This window comes from Portunus trituberculatus, chromosome 27, assembly GCF_017591435.1.
Source record: "Portunus trituberculatus isolate SZX2019 chromosome 27, ASM1759143v1, whole genome shotgun sequence".
NCBI classification, from domain to species: Eukaryota; Metazoa; Arthropoda; class Malacostraca; order Decapoda; family Portunidae; genus Portunus; species Portunus trituberculatus.
In genome coordinates this window covers 16,169,902-16,179,102 of record NC_059281.1, presented here as the reverse complement: position 1 = coordinate 16,179,102, position 9,201 = coordinate 16,169,902, and the positions used below count along the sequence as shown (strand labels likewise).

The 9,201-nt window shown below is 47.1% G+C and overlaps 1 protein-coding gene across 2 annotated transcripts in view; it reads right to left on the bottom strand.

The window, feature by feature from the left end:
- Nucleotides 1-502: 502 nt before the first annotated feature.
- The window catches only part of LOC123509497 (mucin-5AC-like), a 118,484-nt gene continuing 109,785 nt past the window's right edge, over nucleotides 503-9,201 (bottom strand). For both annotated transcript variants that reach the window (XM_045263814.1, XM_045263815.1), the window contains exons 3-6: nucleotides 8,193-8,555; nucleotides 7,413-7,603; nucleotides 3,679-3,823; nucleotides 503-3,344 (exon numbers count right to left, since the gene is read on the bottom strand). In XM_045263814.1, the coding sequence (XP_045119749.1) occupies nucleotides 1,326-3,344; nucleotides 3,679-3,823; nucleotides 7,413-7,603; nucleotides 8,193-8,555 (2,718 nt within the window). In that variant the 3' untranslated portion in view covers nucleotides 503-1,325. The remainder of the gene's footprint in view (nucleotides 3,345-3,678; nucleotides 3,824-7,412; nucleotides 7,604-8,192; nucleotides 8,556-9,201) is intronic.

Sequence of the window (9,201 nt, the reverse complement as noted above, 5' to 3'; positions counted from 1 at the left end):
TGCACCGCTGCATCACTCCAAGGCTGGACTCATTGTAATCATGTCTTGCCACTCACGGCAGGTGAAACGGTACACGGTTCAGGCGGGTCCGGGCCCCAGGAGCCTCGTGGGCACCTGGAGGGACACTGCCGCGGCGATGCCCGCCCTTTGAGACAGGCGTCCCTGTATGCCGCGGGGAATGATTGTCGATATAACTGTATGAGGCATTGTGGGGGGATGTCCAATACACACACACTCTCTCTCTCTCTCTCTCTCTCTCTCTCTCTCTCTCTCTCTCTCTCTCTCTCTCTCTCTCTCTCTCTCTCTCTCTCTCTCTCTCTCTCATCGTAATCACAATCATCATTATTGTCATCAACCATCACCACGCCTCTGGAATCGTAACATATTGAGAAGTATTATTTTAATGAATCATATATATATATATATATATATATATATATATATATATATATATATATATATATATATATATATATATATATATATATATATATATATATGAAGCTGGGTGAGTATCATGGAGAGTCGTCACCACGGCGGGTAGTGCACGGTGGTGGTGGATAGGTGGGCCACATCATCCCAGCTCCTCGAGGGCAACACGCTGGGGTGAGTGTCAGCTTGCAGTGGAAGTGGTGGCCAGTTGGCAGCGCGCACCGGTGCCGGGACGTGACCTTGAGCGGCGTGGTGCCCTGGACGCCAAGGTCGTGACACAGACTTGACGTGACGGTTTGTTTCACGTCTTCTTCGATTGCCAATGAACACTGCCATCTTCGCCTGGCCTCAACATCACCACACTGTGGCCGTCATCACCATCATCACTATTATCACAGCACCGCCGCTGCCACACTGGACACTGACAGAGAACGCTTGGTATGGTTTGTTTTGGCTTGGTTTGGTTTGTAAGGACGTCCAGCTGACCAACACTCGGATCTTGTACGGTGACACACTTTGCACAACACTTGGAATTTTCTTTGTAAAATTGATCTATAAACAATGTTCATGGTTTTTTTTTATACAAGAAATACAGTGAAATATATTATCCTCAAGTGAATTACATTATTAAGGTACATTACTCTATGGAATCAAGATAAAATTATAGGAATGTTGTAATTATTCACTATAAATATGAGGATGGAGTCTGTCGTTCATGGCTGAAAAAAAAACAACCACTGAAGTGTTCTCCGAGGCAGAAAGAACCAGAGTGAAGATGGCGGAGTGGAGGGAGGAAGAGTGGCAGGAATCTTGTTTCCAGTCAAAAGCTTAAACATTTCCCTTGTGGAGAAAGCAAAGGAGTGAAAGGAGGCATGACTGGTGACGCTTACACCTCAGGGCTGATCAGCAGCCACGGGCGTGGGATGCCGCCCCTCTTTAACGAGAGGCAATGGCACGATGTCTACTTCAGGGCTGGACGAGTCTCTCAGGGTGTCGCTGGGCGAGGCGCGCTTCTGCAGAGCGGAGGCCAGGGAGGTGCGGGAAGCGAGAGTGGGTAGGGAATACAGGGGGTTGAAGGCCATCACTCCTGAGGTTTGTGCAAGAGGCGACACCCCGGTATCCTCTCCTTGCTGCTGCTCCATCACCAGGCCCTTCGTCAGACTCAGCAGACTAGAGGAGACCTGCCAAGAGGTCTCAGCACTGGGGAGCGGGCTGGTGCTGGTGCTGGTGCTGGTGCTGCTAGTGGTGATGACGGCAGGCCGAACAGCGGTGGTGGTGGTGGTGGTGGTGGGCGTGCGCGTGACGGCAGCCTTGCCCCTCAGCAGAGCGTCCAGCACGCTGCCCTGGTAAGGCTGGGTTGCAGGGGTGTCTTGGGAGTTGACAGGGGAAGGTTCACGCTCCAGACTTCCAGGGTTGGAGGTATGGCTCTTGACGGCAGCCTCTTGGAACCTACGGATCATTTGGGAAGCGTAGAAGGGATCTTGCTGGTACCTGGAGAGGAAGGGAGGCACTAAGGTAGTGCCATTCCAGATGGAGAAGGGGCTGGTCAGCAGGGGCGAGGAGGAGAGGGACGTAGCGGAGACAGGTGGGGAAGACAAGGATGTTGAGGAGAGAGGAGGAAAGGTGGAGTAAGGCGAAGCTTCATTTTCCATGCGAGCTTTTTTCACTGCGGGCAAGATTCCCGAGCTCTCGCCGCCCTGGGAGTTGTCATCACCCGTGAGATCAATGGTGGATGTAGTGTCTGCTTGGATGGTGGTGCTGTCCCCGGGAGTCCTGGCCACCTCCAGGTGACTCACAGTAGTGTCTGCCGGTGTCCTAATTGATCTACCAGTGTCCCTCCTGCCTCGGTCCACCGCCTGCGTGCAGGTGGAGGCGGAGGAGGAGGCGGAGACGGATGGAGAAGAATTGTCCTTCTTATTCTTACCGCGGCTTAGGTGTCTCTCCTTCACCTTGTACTCCAGTGTAGAGTGCGGCACACCGTAGAAGCTGCCTGCTCTGTGTACGCTCATCTCGCCGCTCTGCACCGCCTGCACCGCCTTTAGCAGGTTGTCACGATCATAATTGCGATACTTTCCTCTCTTGGGTCGCGAGCCTTTACCTCCTGTTGTGGTCGACGAAACTTGTGTCTTCTTCACCTGATCCTGTTTGTCGGCTCCAGCCTTGGTCTGCAGCTCCCTGGCAGAGGACGTGGGCGGAAGCAGTTGGGAGTTGCTGGCTGCCGGTGTGTCCTTACCAGTGGGCACTTCACAGCCCAGTTTCTGGCCAATCATCTGCGCGATCATTTCTTTGAGATTAGGACTGGATAGAGAGGAGATGAGAGGCTGACTAGAATGGTTGGAGTCTGAGGCGGTGGTGTCAGACTCTGCCTTGAGGAGGCCGTTGCAGGATGGAGAGTAGGACGGTACGCTAAGGTCACATGGGTCATTCTTAAGACCGTTGATGGCGTGGATTTCAACTGATCCATTTAATCTCAATTTACTTCTTTGTAGTTCTTCGTTGTATCGGTCTTCTGCTATTTTCTTGACAAAATCATTCAACTGCGGGATGAAGGAGATGCTATTGAGCACCTCAGTGGACGCCTGCACGTTGTCCTTGTTGAGGGCCAGCTTGGGAATGTTGTCCAGGAGGTGCTTCAGGGCCGCCTCCACTGCCGGCCGCGAGTCACTCATACCGCCACTCTTGCGGCTGATCTCCTCCAGCTTCTCCACCATCTTGCTCTGCAGCAAACTTCTGATGCTCTCCGGGGAAGCCTTCGCCTCCTCGTCCACCGTGCCGCCTCCGCCGCCTCCGCCGCCTGCCGTGCTGCGCCCGTTATAGCGCTGCGAGAAATTTGGAGCGTCGGTCTGCATCGTGTCATTACTCTGCTCCACCAGCTTCTTGTTTCTGTCCCGCTCCATGGCGAGTTTGTACACCTGCGGGAGAGCGGGTGTGTGAGTGCGGTCCCTAAGTGTGGCCATCGCCCTGTGAAACACCTATTTGCCTCTTGTGGCGCACTTGGCATTGCCGTACACTCTAAGTACGCCTTCCATTTATTGCACTCAGACTTATACTACTGTCTGTTTCGACTAATGATGCTTCAGACTTGTGATAAAACAAGGCCTATTTCATCACTACATTTACCAAAACTATGGAGTAGCAGCCACAGAACCAGGGAAAGTTGTGGTTTATTGTTCGTATATCACCATTCAGAGAGAGAGAGAGAGAGAGAGAGAGAGAGAGAGAGAGAGAGAGAGATGTGTGTGTCACCTTATTGCGGAGTGTGGAGCGTGGGATGCCATAGATGACAGCTGCTCTCCGCGTGCCCAACTTGCCACTCTGAATGTCCCTCAACGCTGCCTGCAGTTCCTCCTCCGTGTACGACCGCTTGCTTAGGTCACCTCGCCGCCGACCTCTGCAGAAGCAGAGACTTAGCGCGCGTGCACACACACACACACACACACACACACACACACACACACACACACACACACACACACACACACACATTCTAGGAGACAGGATAAGGAAATGGTATATAAACGAGAAGGAAGAGAAAAAAGTGGAACAAGTTTAACTAAAAATGATAAAGGCAAAAGACTAAAAATGATGTATACGAACATAGACGGGGTTTTATCAAGTAAACTAGAATTAAGAGATTACATAAAGAAAGAAAATCCAGATATTGTATGCCTGGCTGAAACAAAACTAAATATGGCAATCAAAATAGACTTGGATAATAGGTATAATGTATGGAGAAGAGACAGAGTGGGTAAAGGAGGAGGAGGAGTCATGATAATGTTAAGGAAGGAGATAGTGATAAACCAAGTGGAATGTGGGGAAGGAAAAGCAGAAGTATTGTATATTAAGATGCATATTAATAAAAAAGAGTTAACAATCATTGTAACATATGTGCCACCAAAAACAAATTCATGGACCAATCAAGAATATAAAGACATGATAGATGACACAATAAGGAGTCTAATGAGAATCGTTAAAGAAAGGAGAAAAGTGATATTAGTAGGAGATTTCAACTGTAAAGAAGTGGACTGGGAAAATTATGAAAGTGGTATGGGGAAGAAGCCTGGGAGAAAGATTCTTGAACCTAATGATAGACAATATGATGGACCAGAGAGTAAAGGAATGCACAAGATTCAGAGGAAACGACGAGCCGGCGAGATTGGACCTAGTTTTTACAAGGGTATACAAATGAATGATGATATAAGATATAAGTGCCCATTGGGAAAGAGTGACCATGCAATATTAGAAATAGATATAGAAGAGGAAAGGAAGATAGAGACGATTCATACAAAGGAGACCGATTAAATTACAGAAAGGCTGATATTGAGAATCTCAAGAACTATTTTAAAACGTAGACTGGGAGGAGATGGAAAACTCAGAGACAATGCAAGACAAATATAACTTATTTTTGGAAATATACAAAACAGGAGTCAGGAATATGTCCCAAAATATAGACCTAAAGAAGAAGGAAAGAAAGATTGGTTTAATGCAAGGTGTGCTAGGGCAAAGGAGAAAAGAGATGGAGCATGGAAAAGGTGGAGGAGAAATAGAAATCCAGCAAATAAGGAAAACTTCAAGGCAGCGAGAAATGAATATGTTAAGGTGAGGAAGGAAGAGGAAAAGAACTTCGAAAAGGACATTGTCGAAAAATGTAAGGAGCAACCAAAATTGTTCTATAGATTCATAAATGGAAAAATTAGGCAAAAAGAAACAATAGAAAGGTTAAAAGGAGAGAACGGGATGGTGGAAGACCCAAAAAGTATGGCAGAACTATTAAATAAAAAATTCCAGGAGGTCTTTACTAAAGAATCCAAATTTGAGAGGCCACAGGGTAATAGAGAGACAATCTATATGAAAGAGATTAAAGTAACCAAGCTTGAAATAAAAGAGTTAATGAAGGAACTGGATGAAGAGAAGGCAATGGGACCGGATGAAGTCTCAGGCAGAATACTGAAAGAATGTAGGGAAGAACTAGCAAGTCCTATATACAACATCATAAAATGCTCAATAGAAAATGGAACAGTACCAGTAGAATGGAAAAGAGCTGAGGTGGTTCCCATATATAAGAGCGGAAGGAAGGAAGAACCTTTAAATTACAGACCGGTATCACTAACTAGTGTAATATGCAAGATGTGTGAAAGAATAATAAAGAAACAATGGATCGAGTTCCTTGAAGACAACAAATTAATATCAAATAGCCAATTTGGTTTTAGAAAAGACGGTCTTGTGTAACTAATTTATTGAGTTTCTATTCTAGAATAGTTGATAGAGTACAAGAGAGAGAGGATGGGTTGACTGTATTTATTTGGATTTAAAAAGGCGTTTGACAAAGTGCCACATGCAAGATTACTATGGAAGTTAGAGGAGAAGGGTGGCTTAAAAGGAAGCACATTGAGATGGATAGAAAATTATTTGAGGGGGAGAGAAATAAGGACGGTAGTTAAAGATATGAAGTCCAAGTGGAGAGCAGTAGAAAGCGGAGTGCCACAGGGGTCAGTATTGGCACCAATACTTTTCCTCATTTATATTAACGACATGCCAGAAGGAGTGAACAGCTACATAAATCTGTTTGCAGATGATACGAAACTGTGCAGAGTTATAAAGCAAAAGGAGGATTGTGAAATACTGCAAGAAGACCTAAATAAGATCTGGGAATGGAGTAAAAGTGGGAAATGGAATTCAATGTGAACAAAAGCCATGTCATGGAAATGGGAAAGAGTGAAAGACGACCTGTGGGAATCTATAAGATGGGAGATGGAGTAGAACTGGAGAAAGTAAAAAGGAAAAGGACTTAGGAGTGACGATGGAAGAAAACAATCAACCAGTAAGCCATATTGATAGAATTTTTAGAGAAACATATAATTTGCTAAGGAATATTGGAGTAGCATTTCACTACATGGACAAAGAAATGATGAAGAAATTGATAAGTACTATAATAAGACCCAGATTGGAATATGCAGGAGTAGTGTGGACCCCTCATAAAAAGAAACACATAAGGAAATTGGAGAGGCTACAAAAATGGCTACAAGAATGGTTCCAGAATTTGAAGGGATGACATATGAGGAGAGACTAAAGGCTATGGATCTACCAACCCTGGAACAAAGAAGGAGAGAGGAGACCTGATACAAGTTTATAAATTGATCAACGGAATGGACCAAGTGGATAATGAGAAACTGATCCTGAGAGAAGAATATGACATCCGAAGCACAAGATCGCATAGTAAAAAGCTGAGAAAAGGAAGATGTCTGAGAGATATTAAAAAAAATATATAGTTTCCCGCAGAGATGTATTGAGACGTGGAACAGTTTAAATGAAGAAGTAGTGTCTGCAACGAGTGTGCATACTTTTACAGTAAGATTGGATAAGTGTAGATATGGAGACGGGGCCACACGAGCATAAACCCCAGGCCCTGTAAAACTACAACTAGGTAAATACAACTAGATAAATACACACACGCCCGGTAGCTGAGTGGTTAGAGCGCTGGCTTCACAAGCCAGAGGACCGGGGTTCGATTCCCGGCCGGGTGGAGATATTTGGGTGTATCTTCTTTCACGTGTAGCCCCTGTTCACCTAGCAGTGAGTAGGTACGGGATGTAAATTGAGGAGTTGTGACCTTGTTGTCCCGGTGTGTGTTGTGTGCCTGGTCTCAGGCCTGTCCGAAGATCGGAAATAATGAGCTCTGAGCTCGTTCCGTAGGGTAACGTCTGGCTGTCTCGTCAGAGACTGCAGCAGATCAAACAGTGAAACACACACACACACACACACACACACACACACACACACACACACACTGCGAGGTTAGGGGCAACAAACAAATTCCTGAAAAATACACGGGGCAGCTTGATCACCCCGGGCTCAGTCTTCCAGGTTGGTCCATGTGAAGTGGCAGCTATGGTTCCTCTATGCACTCGTAAGATACTTCCCTATGATTAGAATTGAGAGGAAGAGGAGGAGGAGGAGGAGGAGGATCAAATGATACTCACCTAGTAGAATTAATTTTGGTTTCAAGGGTGACGGTGTGGTGCACGACTCTCTCGTAAGAGGGGAAGAGTGGGTTGGTGGGAGGAGGGGTGCTGGACGAGACTCCACCCTCCCTCTTGACACTCTCCACGTGGGACTTGGCACTGAGGTCCAGGGGCTGCTGGTCTCTGTCCTCGCACATCTCCTCTGGGGCCTGCAGTGGGTACCACAGCAGTCAGAGAGGCAATGATGTCTTTAAGTGAATGAACAGTGAACATCTATATATCTTAAGGAACCTCAAAAAGGTCCTCAGTGCAATTACAGTTAAGAGAGTTAAGTGAGTAATGTTATTACTGAGGGAGGCGGCGAGCGGTCATTAACATGGAAAAGAATGCTAGACTGGTTCTCTGCTCTGCCTCCCGATCATGAAGGGCTTGCCCTGAGTGAGTGAAGTGTATGCTAAGGGAAAGGCTGAGGGCTGAGGGCTCGCCCTGTCACTCACCCTATCCACCATCTTCAGGCTAGTGGGTGTGTGCTCCAGGTAATGGTGCTGGGCCACACACAGATGTGTACGTACCGTGTCTCCACAGGCCCCGGCGTGTAGTGACCCAGGACGGCTTCAGCCAGCTACCGACTCTCACACCAGTTTCTAGACACTTACCTTCCAATTTTGGGTAAAACTTTACTCTTTCTCTTTGGGGACTGACACCATCACTGGACTTTTTTTTCCCCTCCTTGATGTTGCTTTGGGCCACTGTCCCTCCATCATAAAAAGTATAGCCGCACATCTACACCCAACTAACCTGGTGCACCCTGGCCAGGTGATGCAGGTGTGATGAGAGGATCCATGGCAGCAGGTGTGGCGGCAAGTTGGCGGTATACAGACCGATGGGCAGGCGCGGCCCCAGCTCCGAGGTGAGGCCCGCCACCGGCCCTACCGCCACGCTCCTCCCCTCGGGACAGACTGGGAGCGGCGGCACACAGCCCCCCGAGGTGGACGTGGGTGTGGAGGACTGGCGTGGGGTAGACAGGTCAAGCGTGGCCTCGGCGGCTTCCTCGGGCTGCTGCGGATGAGTGGTGGGCGGCGGTGGCGAGAAAGCAGAGTCCCCCGGCGAGTCTGCTACACTTGTGCTGGGTGTGGCGCCCTCTCGCGGGGACCACTCGGCCTGAGGGGGACGATGCATTAAGACCACCAAGCTATGGACAAACTGACACCTTGCCATCATTAGTATTATTAGTGTTACTGGTATGAGTATTCCCAATAGTAGTAGTAGTAGTAGTAGTAGTAGTAGTAGTAGTAGTAGTAGTAGTAGTAGTAGTAGTAGTAGTAGCAGCAGCAGCAGCAGCAGCAGCAGCAGCAGCAGCAGCAGCAGCAGCAGCAGCAGCAGCAGCAGCAGCTGCAGCAATGGCAGCAGCAGCAGAAGAGCGTAAATAAATGTGTACAAATAGAAAACGCCAAAAAAAAAAAAAAATCACAGCATACAATAATGAAAAGAAATAGTTACGCGTTGAGAGAGCAAGTTGTGTTGCGCCGCGGCGTTATGACAAAGAAAGCACACAAAAAGAATGCGTAACCAGCCACGGAGTGACTCAGTTTAGCCTATCAAAAAAACGATGTGGATAAAATTACGATAGGAAGCGAATTGCAGAAAAGATTGAGGAATGGAGAAGAGTTATTCCTTAGATGTATTTATAATAATGTAGATACCTCTTTGTAAGTAAGAAAAATAAATAAGGAAGACACAGGTAATGAGTGGGCTAAAACAGGTAAGTGATTGATATGATTCATGATATATATATATATATATATAT